The sequence below is a fragment of the Ictidomys tridecemlineatus genome, chromosome 2 (genome assembly GCF_052094955.1).
Source record: "Ictidomys tridecemlineatus isolate mIctTri1 chromosome 2, mIctTri1.hap1, whole genome shotgun sequence".
Classification (NCBI taxonomy): domain Eukaryota; kingdom Metazoa; phylum Chordata; class Mammalia; order Rodentia; family Sciuridae; genus Ictidomys; species Ictidomys tridecemlineatus.
Window position 1 is genome coordinate 19,583,358 of NC_135478.1, and position 20,400 is coordinate 19,603,757.

General features: G+C 34.1%; 1 protein-coding gene across 3 annotated transcripts in view; it reads right to left on the bottom strand.

The window, feature by feature from the left end:
• Snrk (SNF related kinase) overlaps positions 1-20,400 on the bottom strand; it is a 47,853-nt gene that overhangs the window by 24,017 nt on the left and 3,436 nt on the right. For all 3 annotated transcript variants that reach the window (XM_078038030.1, XM_078038029.1, XM_078038031.1), the window contains 2 exons: positions 11,271-11,332; positions 6,785-7,479 (listed from right to left, as the gene is read on the bottom strand). In XM_078038030.1, coding sequence (XP_077894156.1) covers positions 6,785-7,373 — 589 coding nt within the window. In that variant the 5' untranslated portion in view covers positions 7,374-7,479; positions 11,271-11,332. The remainder of the gene's footprint in view (positions 1-6,784; positions 7,480-11,270; positions 11,333-20,400) is intronic.

Below are 20,400 nucleotides of genomic sequence, written 5' to 3' on the forward strand. Positions count from 1 at the left end.
TTACATGTATTCACTCATTGAATGCCCTCAACAACCCAAAGGCAGGCACTATTATTATGTATAGGAGATAACAGAAACAAAAAAGTGAGAGAAGAGGGGAAGAAGAATAGGTAGTGCTGGTGCCCTACACCTTTGGAGACCAGCAGATACTTCTCTGAGGGGGTGGCATGACAGCAAGAGAATCTGGGGTACCTTTGGGCTAGCTGAAAGGGCCCTTCAGCAAGACTGGGCCTGGAGTGTGACTATCAGCAAGGAGACAGTGTGGGTGGAGCAAAGGGAGCAAGGGGGAAAAGCACTGAGAGGGGAAGTCAGAGAAGAAATGGAGAAGCAGATCTTGAGTGTTACACAGGTCACTTGTGGGGAGTGTAGTTTTAATTCTGACTGAAAGGGAAAGTCTTTAAGGAATTCCGAGCAGAAGAGGGACATGACCACTAGTCTTAAATTTTACAAGGAACAGGTAAACACATTTCCTTATGAATGAGTGGCTGTCTCAAACTGCCACATCAGTTTATGTCCCCTCCACCCACTGGGACACTTACCTCCTAGGCATTGAATAATATATTTTTTCTTAAACTTTTCATTTTGAAATAATTATAGAGTCACAGGAGTTGACAAAACCCACAAATGTATTGGGAGGTCCCATGTATTCTTCACCCAGTTTCCCCCAATGATAACATTTTGTTTTAATTATAGTACAAATCAAAACCAGGAAAGTGACATTGGTACAATCTGCAGAGCTTATTTAGATTTCATCATTTTATATGCACTAGTTGCATGTGCATGTGTGTACATAGTTCCTATGCCATTTTATCACATATAGATTTGTGCGACTACCATCAGATACAAAATTCTATCACACAATTCCTTCATGCTAAAGCCTTTTACAGCCATATCACCTACCACCATCACTAACCCTTGGGAACCACTAATTTATTCATCTTTACAATTTTTCTACTTCAAAAGATTTATATAAATGGAATTGTTAGTATGTACCCTCTGAGATGAGCCTTTTACCACTCAGCATAATTCTCTTGAGACCCATATAAGATATGTCAATAGTTTGTTGCTTTGTGTTGCTATGTATTATTCTATGGTATGGTTCTATCTAGCATAACCATTCACCTACTGACAACATATGGGTTGTTTCCAGCTTATGGCTATTAAAATAAAGTTTCTATAAACATCATGTATAGGTTTTTTTAGGTGAACATAGGTATTCATTTCTCTGGAATAAACACCCAAGAATGCACCTGCAGGGCTGCATGCTACATGTATATTTAGTTTTACAAGAAACTATCATATTCTCAATTGGCTCTATTAGTGATTCCTCTTATTATTATTTTTTTTTTTCAAAATTATTTTAAAGCTCTCCTAGGTCCTTTCCTTTTCCATACACATTTAAGAACAATGTCTAAATCTTTGTGTCTACAAAAAACTTTGCAGGGTTTTTGACAGGAACTATGTTAAACCTATAAAATAATTTGGAAAGGCATAACATCTGCACTACATTTATCTTCTAATTGGTAAACATGGTATGTCTCTCCATTTATTTAGGTCTTTTCTTCCTTTAACATTTCATAATTTTCAGTATAAGTTTTTTTGTTAGATGTGTTTTGACACATGCATACTTAGATATTTAATTTTCTTTGACCTGACTGAAAATAATACTGTTTTAAATCTTGATCTCTGCATGTTATTCATTGTTGGTATTACAGAAATGTGACTGATTTTTCTATAATTTTGCCAAATTTACTTATTAGTTCAGAATTTTTTTCCTGTAGATTTATTGAGACTTTGTATGTAGAGAACCATGTCATTTAAGTACAGTTTTCTTTCTTTTTAATCTGTATGCTATTTTTTTTTAAACTATGTCAAGAGTAGTACTTATCCATCCTTTTTTCTCTTAAAGGAAAATATTTAGCCTTTCACCATTAAGTGTGATGTTAGCAATAGGCTTTTTTGGTTGTTATTGATGCTCTTTATGACATTGAGGGTGCTCCTCTCTAATTCCTAGTTTACTAAGAGTAGGTAAAGAGTAATATTTTAATGTGGGGCAAAGCAGATTTATGAAAAGAGCTCTAGTTTTTGCATACTAATATGCACAAGGATACAGTTCATGACAGGATAATCTCCATTAAATGCTGAACCACTAATACAAGATATGTTGTAGAATATATAGGTTTATTTTCTAAAAAACTACTATACTTAACTTAAATCCAAATCTTTACATTGTATTAACATGGATCCATGTTTTAAATAATTTAGATTTCATTTATATCTACTGCATAGCAATCATAAATTAATGCAAAATGGATACTTCATGTTTGAGACAGGTTGTCTACATAAGCTAAGAAACATCTGGTATAGGGATTTTTCAGGTCCAGAGCTATAACATTCCAGGAAAACTCCAAATCTCAAATAAGAAGACAGAGTTCCCGATACCAAATTTAATTCATTTTAATTTGAAAATAAAAAATTTAGGGATATATAAAGAAATCATAAGCAATATCAGGATTTTGCAACTATTAGAAATTATAAATCTGTGATTTAAGAAACAATTTCCCTATTTTAGAGTTTAATGAAATATTTAAAGCATAGCTTAGTTTTTTTAAAAGTAAGCTCTTTCCTAATGTTGCTTAAAACACACACACACACACAACACACACACACACACACACACACACACACACACACACACACACAGAAATTCACTCACTTAAGGCCTCACTCCAAGCAGGCCATCCCACAGGGCCAGCAGCAAGGCACCCATCAGTTTCAACTGAGCTTGTCTCTCAGATTACAGGCATGAAGCAGTGTCTGAGTCTAGCAAGCACAGGCTCTTTCCCCTGCCTGTTCTTCCACTAGGTAACCTCACATAATAATCAGCAATGAACTCTCCACTGTCTATACTGCTGCACTGCAATCTCTCCCACAAGAATCCCAAAGACTGGATTTTTCACACAGATCATTCTTTTCCTTTCCTTTCTAGCACAGCGAAGTCAACTTAATACAGATCCTTGGAAGTCCACAAAGGTGAATGAATTAATAACTTACTGAGTATGATCTAACCATCCCTTTTCTCTCCAAATCCCTAGACATGGCAGAAAAGGTAAATCACAGGTAGGATCAGAAAGAAAGAGGCAATGAGAGCCACAAACCCTACTGGTAGAAGCTCTATGGTACCCTCTATAGAAGAGAGACTCCCTTATAGAAGACACATACTAGAAACAGGAAAGAACTAAATCAAGAAAATCATTAGAAAAATTAATTGAGGTCAAAATCCTCTTACCTCCTAACTACACTAGCACCGGCATGCCCAAGCACACATGTGTTCCAGGTAGGAGGAATGACTGCAGGCATTAGGGACAGAGAGAGGACAATACCCAGGAGGCATACTGAGTCTGTCAAATAGCAAAACCAGATACCAGAACTTCACACATGGGCACACATCCTGCTCCTCTCCCATATCCACTAGAGACAGACTACAATACTCAGATATTCTATCCAGTCAGGCTATTGAAAAATCTGAAAAACACAGAAGAACAAACAACTGATATCCCCAAGCACCTAGGAAAAATGAGTTCAATGAAAGGAACAAAGTTCATCAAACAGAAGAAAGAACACTCAAAAAGACCCACTAAATGAAGTGCTTACAGGCAATTTCAAATATGTAATGCTGAATTAATGTCAAAAATAAAATTACTAAAGGAAGTAAGAGCAAATTACAGTTTTGTTGAGTAGGAGAAATAATGTGGATGTTAATTAACTATGCACATTAAGGGTGAACAACACCTAACTAAACAAAGAAAACAGACTCTAAACCATTTTGCAAACCACTGGGGAAAGGATAAAGAAAACTGAATAATTAAACAAAATATGGAAAAGGTAAAATATCATAAGGCAAATGAAAAAACACAAAATAAAGACACAAAACAAAGCTACATATTGTCTAAGATTTAAACATAAAACAATGACAGGGTACAGTTAGACTAGCATCAAATAAGCAGTTCCATATTGTCAAAAGGTATACAGCTCTTCAAGTAAAATAAAATAAAACCTTCTAAGTCAGGCATGGTGACATACACCTGTAATCCCAGCAACTTGGGAGACTGAGGCAGGAGGATCCCAACTTTGAGGCCAGTCTTGGACAACTTAGTGAGACCCTGTCTCAAAAGATAGAAAAAGGCAAGGGATATAGCTCAGTAGTAAAGGATCCCTGGATTCAATCCTCAGTACTGCCAAAACAAATACAAAAATAAAATCCTTTATATATCTTATTAGCTTGAAAATAACATGTATAAAACAAAAACATAATACAGAATTCTCAGATCAGAGTAAGAGATTAACTTAATTGTGAAAATAACAGATCAGAACAAAACATATTAGGATGCAAAGCAGCAAATTAAATAATGAACAATATTAGTTATGTACAAAAATTCTGAATACACCAAAAGTACAAATAGTTTCATCACACAGGGACTAGTCATCATAGTAAAAATTACTATTTATTAAGCCACAAAGAAAATCCAAAATATTTCCCAAAGGAGAAACTAACTTGGTCTATTTACTAATTTCAATGTTCTAAAAGTATATGCCAAAAACCAGAGAGCTAAAAGAAAAAATAAACCTATCCCCCTTGACTTAAAAAGAAATCTTTCTAAATAAATTTTAGGTTAAACAAGAAACCAAACAATAAAGATAAATTGGTAATGAACAGTGACAACACAATGAAAACCCTAGGGTGTCAACAGACTATGGGGCAGGACAACATAAATGCATTTATTAGAAATCAAGACACTAAAGAAATAAGCTCAAGTCCAGAAAATAAAAGGGAAAAAAGAAACTCAAAGATTCTGGAAAGAATTAATACAGAAAGAAAAATAAACAAAAAAATATAGTTTTATAAGTAAAATCAAATATGATTCTTTGAAAAAAAAAATAGACACTTTCTGAGTTAAGTCTTAACGCTAAAAACTAGTAATACCACCAAACACTTATTAAACCAAACTAGGGTTTTTTATATAGCAATATCTGGCAATTTAATATGACAGATTTTAATTTTTACCCATGCTCATTTTACTACAAATTTGTGAACAATCCCCAATTTTGGCAAAACAAACTTAACAGTATATTAAAAAGAAAATAAAAAACTTAAGAGTATACTAAAAGAAAAATATCCATTTGTTCATATTTTTATTTTAATAATACTATTACACAAAGTGAATTGAAATAAATGCAAATAATGAAAATGAAAAGTACCTATAAGCTCTACCAATTCTACTTCACCAACACAAAGTAACCATTCATTAGATTAGGAAATATCCTCCCAAATAATTTTGTTTTACTCTTTCATAACCTTTAAAAAATTATGCAATATTTAATATACATGGGGAAAAAAAAGAGAACATTACAATGAACTCCTATGTACCAAACCACTCAACCTAGAAAATAATCACCACCAATGCAGCTGAAACCCTATAAACATGCCTGCCTCTTAGAAGGCACCTATCATCATCTCATGCATTCTTTAGCTTACTGTATGTGCATGCACCCCTAAACAATATATACTATGTGTTTTAAACTTTTATATAAATGCTACATTATACATTCTCTTTGTGTTGCTTTTTTCCCCTAAACATTATGCTTATGAAATCCAGTCGTACATTTCATAAATTTTCATCAATGGATAGAATTCAATATGGATACTGAACAATTTATTCCTGTTGATGTGTATGCAACAATACTGTTTTAAGCATTCTTTGAAAATCTCTGCGTAAGATCTTCTTGGTGCACTCACAGAAGTGGAATTTCTGTGTCACAGATGTGATCTTTCTTTACTTGATATTGCCAAATTGTCTTTTAAATTGTACAAGAGTTCCTGATGTTCTGTAATCTTATCAACACTTAGTTTTGTCTGACTTTAGTTTTTCTGAATGTGTAAAGTATGAAATAGTATCTTATTATGGCTTTAATTTGCCTTTCCCTGTACTAATGAGGTAGAAGGTCTTTTCCTGTTTAGACATTTGTGTTTCCTCTCCTACGAATTCCTGGCTTCACTTTCTGATTAGAATGTCTCCACTAATCAAAATTTCTGGCTTAAATATTCTAATGTAAGACTTCAATGAAGCCTGATTATCTGTAGAAGAAAGAAACCATTCATTAACCCTTTCTTTCACAGAACACAATAGTCTAACATGAAAATCAATGTCTTGATATACATAGTATTCATCAGCACTCTTCGGTGTTAAATGTAACTTTGTCATTAATCTCTAATCCACATTTCACAATTATCAGACTACAAGTGGAAAATTCCTATTTATGAAGTTTAACATCACATGCATGTAACACTAGGACATATTTTTCCAAGGTGCAACTAAAACAAAGCTGACCTTCACATCTACAAATCCTTAAAAATTAAAAACAATTTCCTACATGACCTTCAAAACAGATATGGTCCCAAAGGGAAAAAGTGGATACAACCCAAAAAGCAATAAATACTTCCACCCCAAGTAAGTAACTCCTGACAAATGAGTGCATATAAAAACATTGGGAGTAAAGGGAGAGCATCGTTAGGAATACCAAGAGCTACTAATATTTCAAGAAACTGACACACAGATTGCCTGACATAAACTAAATGCCACTTTCAGGATATCTGGCATTCATGAAACCCAATTTCTTAAGTAAGATGTGTTTAACAGAAAATCCTCTTAGAAATTATTCTTAGATAAACAAAAATCAATTTGAAAAAATTCAAGTGGGTGAATACTGGACAAAGGTGACCTACCTACTGCAGGTGCATCATACTCATCACCGAGCAGAATTTCTGGAGCAGAATATGCAAGAGATCCACAGCTTGTAGTGAGCTTCTTCCCTGGTTGAAATTTGTTGCTGAAACCAAAGTCTGTCAACTTTACAAGACCTTGTTTTTCAAAGAAGACTACATTCTCTGGTTTTAAGTCTCTGTGAACCACATGGAGTTTATGGCAATATGATATAGCATGAACTATCTGAGCAAAGTACTTCTTGGCCAAGTCTTCATTAAGACCCTCCTCATGCTTCATTATGTAATCAAACATATCTCCTCCGTCTCCAAGTTCTAGAATAAGATATAATTTGGTCTGGGTGTCAATAACTTCATAAAGACGAACAATGTTAGGATGCTGCACTAGTTTCATACATCTCACTTCCTGGAAAAGATGACCAGTGGCTAGAGTGTCCAGTTTTGTCTTATCAATAACTTTTACTGCCACCTTTTCACCTGTAAAGACATGCCTGGCAAGCTTAACCACTGCGAAATGACCTCGACCCAAGGTTTTGTCCAGATCATATAATCCAGCAATCTTTCCATCATATCCTCGTTTGAATCCTGCCATGCTGGTCCAACAGGAGGAAAAATATTTACACTATTTGAAATGGATCTTCTCATATAAGAATATCTGCTGAAAATAAGGAATTCATTTTCAATGTTGCCACGGACATCTACAAAATAAGAGGAGAAACAAAATTAAGTATCTGTAAATTTTCTTTTCTTTCCTTTTAAAAGAATCTTAAAGTAAGTAAATAAGTTGAAACAAAATGTACCAGGGTCATTTATAAGAATCTGTTTCTACATTTAGAGTTTATATCATAAAGTAAAGGTTGAGAATTTAAATACTATATTAGATTTTGCAAACTGAAAAAAAAATAGTCTATTAGAAGAAATTTTTTGGTGATGTCAGAAATAAACTGTCAGGTTTGACAAGCTACGTTTAAAAAAACAATAATTTTTCCAAAAATAGTTTCACTTAATGTCTTTAAAAACATGGCAAGAGTTAACAAGAATGGGAAAATTCAAAGAATAAACATTTGAACAGAAATTCCATAACTTTTTCATCTTAACCCAAAAAAGCAATATTTTAAGTGCAAAAAGTGCCACAGTGAAGTCTTCTTTAACTCTCCTAGAGAGAATTACCTTCTACCCTCTGCATCTCCAAACTGCCTTGGGATACCTCCATTCTATGTAGTCTGTAGATATTCAATCCTAACATTTTTCCATTCAGATTGGAAGGTTCCTTCTATTCTAAGCTCTTCCACTTTCCCCCAATAACCTAGAATAGTGCTTATATATAGCAGGTACTAAAAACTGTTTTATCAAATTTTGAAATGTTAACTTTTCCCCAAAATGTTTACAAGGCAATTGTTGTTCTTTTGTCACTACTGCCTAGGCTAACACCTGGCACACAACACTTGCTAACTGATTACTGCTTACTCTTGCTATTCACTCTTTCGTCCATTTTTATTATGGTTTTCCCGACTCTCAAAAATAAACTTCCTTGGCCTGCTTATATTTAAAAAGTAAATAAGCATGGATTCTTATAAACCATTTAAATTTTAAAGACCATTTGGTCTTAAAGACCAAGTTTTCAATCTTTAAACTGTAAACCCCAAACACAGAAATAAGTTCTTACAAATGTTCCTGACTCAGAAAAACAAATGTCTAAAATTATACAAATTAAGATGTCACTTTAAATATCACAGGCTGAACTCACATTTTTATTTTTCTGACTAACATCTAATAGAAATGAATACCAAAATCCATTGAGGAATACAGCAACCTCCCAAGACTAGCTTTGTTTGCTATGAGTGTATATCCATCCATTCAGTAAAGTCTTTTCTAATTCTCTCAGTAAAAGGTTTCCAATTTTTAGTTGCACAGTATTAAGAGAAGTATTTAATAGTATTTAATCCATTTAGGTAAAAATATTCCAAACAACTAGATTTTACATATAATAAAGCAGTTTTTTTTAAAAAAAGAATCAACACTAGTAATATACTCCTTAAAATTTCAGTTTTATTTCAAAGAACAGAAGAAAAGCCAACATTTTTTGAAATCCTACTATAGGTATTTGTGCAAAATGAATCAGACTAGATTATGTCTGTGGCTCCTGACAATCCTGAGAGATACTAGTCTCATTTTTATAGCCAAGGAAACATATTCTGTTCTAGGTAATAAGTGACTTAAGTGAAGCACTGAAAATAGGATTCAATCCTAACTCATTTTAAAGCCCATACTCTTTTTTAAAAATTTGTTTTAATTAGTTACACATGACAGTAAAATGATCTTGACATATCATACATTTGAATCAGATGGGATATAATTTCTCATTTTTTGGAGTGTACAGGTTACAGAATCACATTGGTCATGTAGTCATGTATACACACACAGCAATAATAATGTTTATTTTATTCTGCTGTCCTTCCATTCCTCCCTTCCCCTGCCATCACTTCTCTCTACCCAATCTAATGTGACACACTTCTTTTTTTTTTTCCCCCTCACATCGTCATGTGTATTCTGTATAATGATGAGAGTCTCCTTCCATCTTCCATGCAATTCCCCTTTTCCCTCCCTTTCCCTCCCACCTCTCTTCCCTATCTAGAGCAGAGGTAATCGTCTCATGCTCTTCCTCCCTACCCTTTTTGAGTCACCCCCCTCTTATATCAGAGAAGACATTCAGCATTTGTTTTTTTGGTTGGCTAACTTCACTTAGCATAATCTGCTCTAATGCTATCCATTTCCCTGCAAATGCCATGATCTTGTTTTTTTTAGTGCTGAGTAATATTCCATTGTGTATAAATGCCACATTTTTCTTATCCATTCAGCCCATACTCTTTATAATCGTTTGGCTACTTTAATCAATGCTATATTTGGGATATCTTACAGAGTTAAAATATCAACCACAGGGCTGGGGTCCAGTGGCTCAGTGGTAGAGCGCTTGCCTAGCATGTGTGAGGCACTGGATTTGATCATCAGCATCACATAAATAAGTAAAATAAAGGTATTGTGTCCATCTACAACTAAAAAAATATTTAAAAAAAATAAACCATAAAAATGTTATAAAGTCATTTTCACAGTCTTATCACTTCAGAAATGATAAAAATCTCATATTTGGGGCCATTTCAAAAAATGTATAGATTATAAGCTTAAAAAGTCAACAGTAATATGCTTACTAACATGTTTTATATATGTTAGGAATTATTACAATAAGGAGCATTACTATTCCCTGAATGAGTACTATGCTAGTCATATACTGAATGCTTTACATAATTCCTCTTTCAATCCTACCTCAACAAATAGAGAATATCAGCCCCATTTTGAGGCAAAAAAATATTAAGTAACTTGGCCTAGGCAGGGTCAGAATGTAAAAAAGCTGGAGCCAACCCCAGGGCTATCTAACACCAGTCAGTGCTTTTAAACACTGCTATGCTGTTTCTGCAAGCAGATTTCAGTACTAAATCTAAATTATTAATCCTATATTAAGGTTTTTTTAAAAATAAGAAACCAGTACGATGACAGCCAATTTCTTCTATACTCCATACTATCTTTGTAATATGAGCTAATAATATTAATGACAAGATTAACAAGAAAATCCAAATTGGAAGATTTTGTTGTTTGGACAACAGCTCCCAAAAAAGAAATTTAGTTATGTTTAATTTTAAAAATAAAAACTGTAAGCTAATTCCAGAGAATAGAAAACTATCTTTAAATTTTTAATTTAAATTAATTATAAGGGCAGTAATTATTCTTAAAATCCTAAGAGTCTATCTATGTTTCTATTGCTCAAGTTTGCAAATGCAACCTTAGCTTTCAAAATAGACTCTTTCAGGCTCTCCCCAGTTATATAATCTTTGTTATCTTCATCTATCATATTAATTTACATTTGCTCCTGAAAAGTGGCATAAAAATCAGATTTGATAAATGAATCTGTTTTTTAATTAAATCTGTTTTTACAAAAATAATACATTTTTTAAAAAGGGGTTTTGTTCAAGGTCCCAAGACAACCAGAGATAATCACTATTAACCCCTTAACATTTCTCTTCCCAGTATGTGCCAACAGGACAAAATGAAATAATTTTTACTAGAAAGCTCACAGAAAATAATCTAATAGTTCTCTTTGATTAATTACTTTATCAAAGAATTAACTTTTAGTACAAGTGCTCACTTTTCAAGAGTATGAAACTACAATTCCAACTGTATATCTAAAAAAAGATATTATGATTAACTTAAGGTTGGGAGGAAAAATATCCTTATTAATGAATATCTTTTAAAATACTAGTGCACTATCTAATCCTACTATCAAGTGCATTTTGAGTTACGATAAGAAATAATTCAATCTTTTTTTTTCTCTCTGAGGATCTCACAGTGCCTGAAAGTCATTCTGAACACCAATGCTGAATGTTAAGATATGGCCTATGTAAAGTAAAAGTGAATTTGTATCAGTTCTAAGACATACCTTGAAAACTGCACACTAAATAATCCTTGTTATCACTGTGTTTTGTTAGTTGCTTCTTTCTCCTAGAAGAAAATACAGAAAAACATTTCTAGTTTAGTTCTACTTAACTGTGCTTAAAGTCAAAATATAAACCATAAGACCAGATTCTATATAAACATGTGAAAATGGCAAAATTTGTTTTTAATGACCCAGTCTCCTACTATTATCTTTCTATTTTCTATGACTTACAATTCCTTTAGCAAATCTTTAGTAAATAGGAATTTCAAAGTGAAGAGATACAAAGAAATTTTTCTAAATAGACGGGTTAAAAAATTATTCCACTGGAAGGAAGAACTAATCATAATGAATAACAGTATATCTGCTATTTTCTAAATGCCTACTGGGTGACGAACCCTGAATCTGTATTCTGCTGCATTTTCACTGTGAGCCTGCAAGGTACAGGCCAATCAGGCTCAATTTGTCAGATAAGTAGCAGTCTCAGGTTCCAATTCTGTTCAGCCTGGCTTCCAAGCCTAACCCACCTCCAGGAGTCCCTGTGGGTTCATGAAATACCCACAACAGGAGCCATAGAGAGCACCTTTACAAAATACTCCTCTGTAAAGGCAAACAAAAATCAATTCTGATGATTGATTTCTGAGTATCTGTGAACTCAAAAAGCATAATAAAGAGACTTGCCATACGATAGTAAAATTAAACTATAACTATGAATGTGAGCAGATGACTTATATCAAGTTTACGGTACAGTAAGGTAATGTTAACTAAGGTAGCCTTGCAGGCATTTCCACAACCTTGAATATCACACAAACAACTGAAAGGCTTAAACATTCACATCTTACACTAAAGGTGAGCAGTGTCCAGGTAATCACTAAGCCCAAGTTCACATGCATTTGGGGAAAAGGAATGCAAGGGAATAGGAAAAAGTAGGCAGTAAAGGTGAAAGAAGGAAAGGTAGGTGACCTCTGTTTGTGAAAACAAATCTGCTGCCTCAAAGGAGAGAATAAGGACAGAGAGTTATGCAGCATAAATAAAGCCAACAAAGCCAATGCAAAGATCCACTTCTAGAGATGGGCGAACCCTGGGATGCAAGCCTGCTCCAAGTCAGGTATGATGATAGCTCCTCCCATTATGCCTACCTGCTTCTCTCTTCAAAATCCCTGTTTCACCCAGTCTCCATGGCAAGACAATGTACTAGTGCAGTGGCTGAGCACTGGTTCTGAAAGTCAATAACTAGATTTGAATTGAACTGAGGTTCAATCACATGCCACAGGACCTCAATAGTTACCCAACCTATTTATATGGTCAGTTTCCTCACTAGAAAATGCTAATTATAAGAAAACAACAACCCCATAGACTGTGGTGAGGATTACGTGAGTTAATACAGGTAAAATGCTTAAAATAATGCCAGCTTAGAGTAAGCCTTCAGTAGGTACAATTCACACCCATGCCCACTGCTACAATGATGGCACTTCATTTCCCAAGAACTAATTCTTCAGTTGTTCGCCCTATTTCAAAAAACGAATTCACTGAACTAGTATTTCTTTTGCTGTCATAAAAATTCCATCCAATTTTGCAAAATATATCAAATTTAAATTGGGTGTTACAAGATTTTAAGGTATAGAAAATAATGCCTTTAGTTGAGCATCAAAGTCTGATTATTTTTCAATAAAACATTCCAAACCCCTCCCCAAGTATCAACTTTTAAGATATTAAGATAATTTTCAATCAAATTTACCCTTTAAAAAAGGATTAAGTGTTCCTTTACTTTTTTCCCATCACAGTGATATATTTAAAAAACTTGTAAAGCACAAAAGAGAAATCAAAAAATAAAAAGATATCCATAGTGCTAGCACTGAGAATTGGCACTATTGATATATTTTTGGTGGTCAATATTGAAATATTTATATTTGGCAACTTTTGTTTTATAAATGCATGATCATTATATCATATATCTTGCTTTTTTCACGTAACATATTTTACTTTAGTTTAATATTTTTGTTTCAATTATGAATTAAGTATCTGTTTTATTTAGGAAAAAATACAACTAGAATATGCAGATTAGCGAAAAGGGGATTTAAGAAATATCATCCATTATCCCATCTGTTAACGTTCTGCTACAGTCTTTCTTTTCTATGCATAATATAGACCCAGACACAATTTCCTTTTTTATAAAATAAGATAGTACATGGAGCAAGGGAGGTGATGTCAGTGACAGAGAAAGGTTTTTTGCACTTTTACAAATATTTCTCTCCAAAAAACAACCCGGAGGAGTTAGCACAGTTCACTTTAGAAAATTTGAGACATGCTGAGTAGTGCAAAAGAGAAATTAATTACAGGTGATTTTTTAATCTCATGGATGATGACTTCTTCATCAGGTCTAGGTGTACATCTTTTATACTTAGGCTTCTTTACAAACTTAAGATAGTCACGAAATTTGATAGCTACTTCATACATTTTCTCATGTATTAAAATCTTCAGTAATTTTAATGACTATATAGCTAAAAGGACTGCTTTTTAAACAGAAAACACCATTAAATTAGGCCATTCTAAAGCAGCCTTCTTATTCAGCACATGTTCATACATGTATATAACTAGGCTGGACCTAAATGAAACAGGCCAACTTGCCAAGAGTGTTTATAATATGGAAATTCATGTTTGAGAAACAAGTACTGGTATGTGTTGCAAGAATCTATTGATGTTCTCCCAGCTAAGAGAGGAGAAGCAACTGCAGGGTGTGGGTGTGGCTGGAGAAGAGGAAGGAAGTGTGGGTGGCCATACACACGTTTTGCAAGCTGCCGAAAACAGTTGTAGAACCAGCCCCTGTTAAACGTACTGTCAATTTGTAATCCACTCTGCTATTCTTATTAAAACTCACTTTTAGCTTTTTGTTGACATCACTACCACTGCAGTTTGGTCTATATGTCAAGCAAATGTTTCCTACCCACTCCTCTCCCCCAGAACAGGTAAGAACAAAACAGTATAATGGCCCAAGATGGCTCTCCCTAGATACCACTTTGGACCAACGCATAGCATGAGAAAGTGTAAGAATTTAAAATAAAAGAGCTGTATGCAAGTATAAGGCTACTTATATAGGCTCTCTACATTTTGTTTGGAATATTATAATATTTTCCCCCAAAACCATCCATCAATATCCAGTCTCTGAAGGCAGTGACTGGGTTGCTGATGCAGATCAATCCTTGAAGTGCTGGTTTAAGTAATCCTTATTTCCTCTAAGTGAAACAAGCTACAGTTTCAGAATATAACAATGAATTTGAATGTACTCAAGAGTCAGGCAAATCATTTATTAGCTGATGTAGAGTAGTTCTTAGTATTTGTAGAGGGAAAGGGGCTAACATCCAAGCCATAAAACTTGGATCAGCAACACAGATAATCTGAGATAATAAGCTCAAATTCCTACACAGAACATGCCTCTTGTTAAAGTGATAAAAAAGACTAAGTGTGTTCACCATTTCTACCTATCAGTAATGGTGATATCCTGGCATAAGGTAAATAAAGAATGACTTAAACAAAAGCTGGTGTGTAGAAATTACTCCAAAATAAATCAAACCAAATCACCATTACCCATTATTCCCAGAAAAACAAAATGTAAACTGGAAGCTGTGGAAAAATTTTAAATGTTTATAATCTAAATCTCTCTTTTTCCAAAGCATGGTCAAAACTCATTTTAACTCTCTATCTCCCTCCACTCCTCCAATTTGGGATGGAGATAACCATTAAAAATCAATCAATCAATCAATAAAAGGTCAAAAGAAAATGATGGAAGAGGGAAGGGGAAAAAAACTCCTTAAATACTGGCTGACTTTGTCTAAAAAGAGAATCATTTGGAAATTTTCTTAAACTGGTGGAGTCGCAAGTTAATTTTCTGAAAATAACTTGCCAAGATGTATTTCAAGAGCCTTAAAAATTATTCATGTCCTCGATTAATATTACTACAGGTTTATCATCCCTAATCTGAAATTTTTCTCCAAATCTGAAACTTCTTGAGTGGCAAAGTATTGTAGAACATTCCATTCCATAAACCTTTTGTGACAAAAAATAATTAATATGTGTATAAGATGTATATGAAACAAAGGAGTTTCATGTTTAGATTGGGATGTCACCACTACAATGTCTCATTATGTATATGTAAATATCTTAAAATCTAAAGAAGAAACAAACTCCAAATCCAAACATTTCTGGTCCCAAGCATTTCAGATAAGGGATATTCAACATGTACTAAATTTGTTTCTTAAAGATGCAGATAAATACTTATATTCAATAATGTTCAATAATGTTTAAATATGCTCCCCAAGCCAGAAATAACCTAAAAGTCTATAATACAGAAATAGTTAAATAATCGTAGTATATCCAACAATAGTACAATGCTAGTACATTTAAGACTATTTACTCTGGGGAAATTCTTACAACCTAATGTAAATAAAAAACTTTATATACTAAATTTCATAGCATATGATCTCATTTTTCAAAAAGCATATCATTTGTATGAATGTATATTTTTTAAATCTAAAATATTAAGTAAGATTACAGAATTTTTCCTCTATGGTAAATGGTAACAGCTCACCATTTACCTTCAGTGAATATGTGCTACTTTTATAATCCAAAAAAAACAGAGGCTATTAAAATTTTTACTTTCTATAATTATTCATTTACTTTTATATTAAGAAATAAACCAATTTCTCTCAAAAATACTTTCTAATACATTTTTATGTAATCTTAATAAACAAAACATATTTAATGAAATATTCTGCTTCCCCCAAGGGAGAAGGTACATAATTCCTTCAGGCTGAGGAACAGGAATACTGAATCATTTTCATTAACAAATAATTTAAGCCCTAACTGTGGAGGACACAATGCAGTTCCTGCCCTTTAAAATCTTACAAATGAGTTAAGAAAATAGAACCTACATAAAGAGAGATAAATAATCACACATATTAGTCCTTGAGGAAAGGAACTAAGGAAGAAAAGGATCACCAAAGGCAGGGGGTTAGCTCACAGACTAGGGCTCATTCTTCAGTGGGGAATAGCGAAACATCATTACTACAAGTGGGGTAAACAGAGGCAGCTAAGTGGGGAGTACATATGGCTGGTTAGTTCAGGAAAGGGGAACACCAGTGTGAGTAAAGTTAGGATTTTGGGTGGAGGTGAGGTAAATTCTGTAAGATAAGGAGAAAGCTGATTCTGTAGAAACCCTAATGGCTTACAAACTGATACAAAACTTGCGATACTAAATAATTCACCACATATCTACCTTTGAATTGTAGCTCAGCTTAATCAAAACATCAGAGTTTAAAATGCACAGGCAAAGTTTCTTGTAAAAGAATTATATGAGGTCAACAGAAGATACCAATATGAAAGCAAAATAGGTACCAATATGAAAGCAAAATAGAAATAAGATCATTTAGAGACTTAAACCAATTTAAAAAGTTCATTGTTCAGTTCAAAGTTACCTAAATCACCAATTTCTGGTTTTGACTTGTTACAAGTTCTCTCATTATTACCCATATACATTCTATTCTCCTAAAAATCTTCTACTAACCTCAATAAGGTTATACAGAAATAAATTTTACAGCATAACTAGTTGATTTTTGTTTCACTTCAAATTTTAAAAATGCTTTTTACTCCCACAATTACCTAACAGAGTGCCAGTATTATTTGAAATATAAGCCTTAAAAAGAGGAAACAATTTAATTAGTAGGAATTTATATACTCACTTTTAAAATTTTTATATCATTTAATTCCTCACAATAAGTGACATAATAGAGGTATCATACTGTTTTTCAAATGAGAAAGCAGGGCCAAGGAGGTGAAGGACTCATTCTGCCTCAGTCCTAAACCTTGTAAGAACTATCTAGATTAGACCCCAGACCCCACTAATCTGGGCCTTACATTTTTCTTTCTTGTACAATACAAAGCTTCCCTTTTCTTTTTCTACTATGGTTTCTCCTGAGAAACTAAAGCACTATAATAAACCTACTTTGACATTTCTGGTGTTCCTCCAATTCTGATATGCCCAGTAAGCTACCTGCCCCAGCAATCAATTCAATAAAGGAAATTCTCCAGTGCCACTAAAGAATCCTCTAGTAAACACCATTAATAAACTTTTTGAAATGTTTAGAAACTATTTGTTAAGTCAAGGAAGGAAGTTACAGGCAAATAACCATTCAAAAAACAGGCTGGGGTAATTATTAGTTATCTAAAAATGGAATGGCATCTTGAAAATAACTTCCTACAATTGTTTGCATACAATTTTGTGGATGGCAAGATATCCCCCTACCCCCAGCCAACACCAACTTAAACAAGTAAAAATTTAGGCAGGTTCTATTTTCTTCTTAAAACCTTCATCCTTTCCTAAACTGCAATATAAGTGCACTAGGCAAATTATATTCTTTCCCAGTTGTTTTCTGAATAAGTATTTTCCTTTACAAGAGGATTAGTAAATACTTATCAGATAGGAAAGCAGAGTACAGAATCAATCCCTGAAACTGTACACAGAATATTACAAATATTATAAATTTCTTTAAAAAGTACCATTCATAATGCTTTATGCCAATAAAGTGAACGATGTAAAACATAAAGCAAAACTTTACCTTAAAATTCACTCAGCCTAGCCAGGTGGGTGGTGCATGACTGTAATACCAGCAACTTGGGAGGCTGAAGCCAGAGGATTGCTAGTTGGAAACCAGCCTCAACAATGTAGCAAGGCCCTCTCTCAAAATGAAAAATTAAAAAAAAAAAAGGCTGGGAATATAGCCCAACAATAAAGCATCCCTGGGTTCTGGGCACCAAAAAAAAAAAAAAAAAAAAAAAAAAAATCGCTCAGCCTTTGTTCACTGCTAAATAAAAAGGCTATAAGAAAGGAGATGGGAAGAAGGGAGGGGGAAAGTGCTGCGGAGTGATATTGGCCAAATAATTTGTTATATGTTTATTTATAAACATGTAACAACAAATTCCACCATTATGTACAACTACAATGCACCAATAAAAAAATGTGGGGGAAAAAACAAATTTAGTTCTGACACAATAAAGAAGAAAAAAAGGGAGGAGCTATACAATATCTTTCTTAGAAATCCACAAATACTGTACACTCTAGCTTCTAAACCTGTCCGTGAATATTTGTTAGTATACTGTCCTAAATCTACAATGAATTTCATATAGATGAGTCATACTGTAAAACTTGCTTTTAAAACATAAAAGATGACATATACAAGTATTTCCCCAGCTATGCAACATAGAGTTAAACACAATAAAATGAGGTGGCATGCATGAAGCACTGGGTTAGATCCTCAGCACACACAAAAATAAAATAAAGACATTGTGTCTACCTAAAAAACTAAAAAAACAACAACAACAACAACAAAAAAAAACCCCACACAATAAAATGACCTAAGAGGTATGTACACACATACGGGGGAGTGGGAATATGAGAGAAGAAGTACCACATGGTCTGCTTCTCTTATTATCTTCACTATAAGGTACGTATTAGGAATGATCAAAAGTCATTTTTTTCAGTCAATATGCAGAGCAGCATGACAGAACAATAAAGGGTAAAAGTCACTCCACTTATATGAACAAGCATGTCTTTATCTATAAAACAGATAATTGCCACTTTCTAGTTACTGTGAAAGCTAAACAGGACAATACACAGTTAAAAGGTGTTAGTGGGATGAAACTTATAAATGATGCTTTCCCCCAACTTTTTAGAACTGGCCTACCTTCCTGGAATCTCCCAGGAGATTCCAATACTAGAGAGGGGTAGTAAATTTGGTTCCCCACCTTCTTGTTATCAGTACCCTCCCCAATTAGCCCAACATCCCAACTGGATATATATTAGAAAGGTACCTGACTCAAGTTCTTTACAACTTCTTACAGGAACAGATATGCAAAAAGAGGTGTCCTTTCTCTAAATATACTTTGGGGAGTTCATAGAAGTATTCCAAAGAATCACGTTTTCCTTTTTTTTTTTTTCCGCCAGCAGTGCTGGGGATCCAACCCAGGGCTTCACGCCTGCTATGCCAAGTGCTCTAGTGCTGAGCTATACTCTCAGCCCCACAAAGAAACTGTTTTGAGTGTTTGAGCCAAGAACTGCAATTGGGACAAAATTGCGGATCATAGGAAACAAGGTAGGACTGGAAGATAAGGGCTAAATATCCAAACAGCTTTGAATTCCATATAAATGACCAATTTATTTGTCTCAGATGTGGCTAGCCATCACCCATGTTTTAGGGTCCTGCTTAAAGTTCACCATCTTGATCATTCCGATGCCCTCCCCACCTTCCTGCACACACCAGTTCTCTATACCCACTCACAGCACATTATGTCCTATACCATTATTATCACAACTATGAGAACATATAATTATTTGTGATCAATAATCTGCATACCCTACTAGACTAACTGAGAAGTTCAGTCCATGTAAGGACCAAGTCCATTTTATTCAGCTCTATATCCCAGGGCCTGCCAAGTATAACATCTACCTAAAATATATGTATACATTCTATTAAATGAACAAATGAATGCTAGCATAAGCCGCCAAAGAATCCTGAACAGGAGAATGGCAGTTTAACAAATCACTCTGGCAGCAAAAATGAAGATGAGACTGGAAGGGCAAGACTAAAGCTGGGAGACAAGTAAGGAGACCACTGGAAGTGTCTCCAGGTAAATAATTACTTAAAGGCTTAAAAATAAGGGCAGTCACTATCCAGGCAATGATAAGAATGTAGTGGAAAAGATTTGTTTCAGAGGCAGAATCCAAGAACTTGGTGCATAGGAATAAGGCAAATATACAATGACTCTAAAGGAGAGTGACCCACAGTACCATTCTCTCAGACTGAGAATACAGAATGGGAACACTTCCTGAACATCTGGCAGAGTGGAAGATTTGCTTCTAGCTCTAAAATTCTGTGACTGAAAAACAATTTAAATCCAACCTACCGGTATTAAAGTAGGCATAGTCTCTATTAACAGGCTCATAAGAGCAACAAATTGAAGCTTCAATTTTAAAGTTTCATCATCAAGATATTTTCTGGGTACACAGATGGTACTGGGCATTACTCCAGTCTGGGGATATACAGGTCTAGGAAGTGGTCTTTGGTCTTCAAATAGCTGCCAGTCT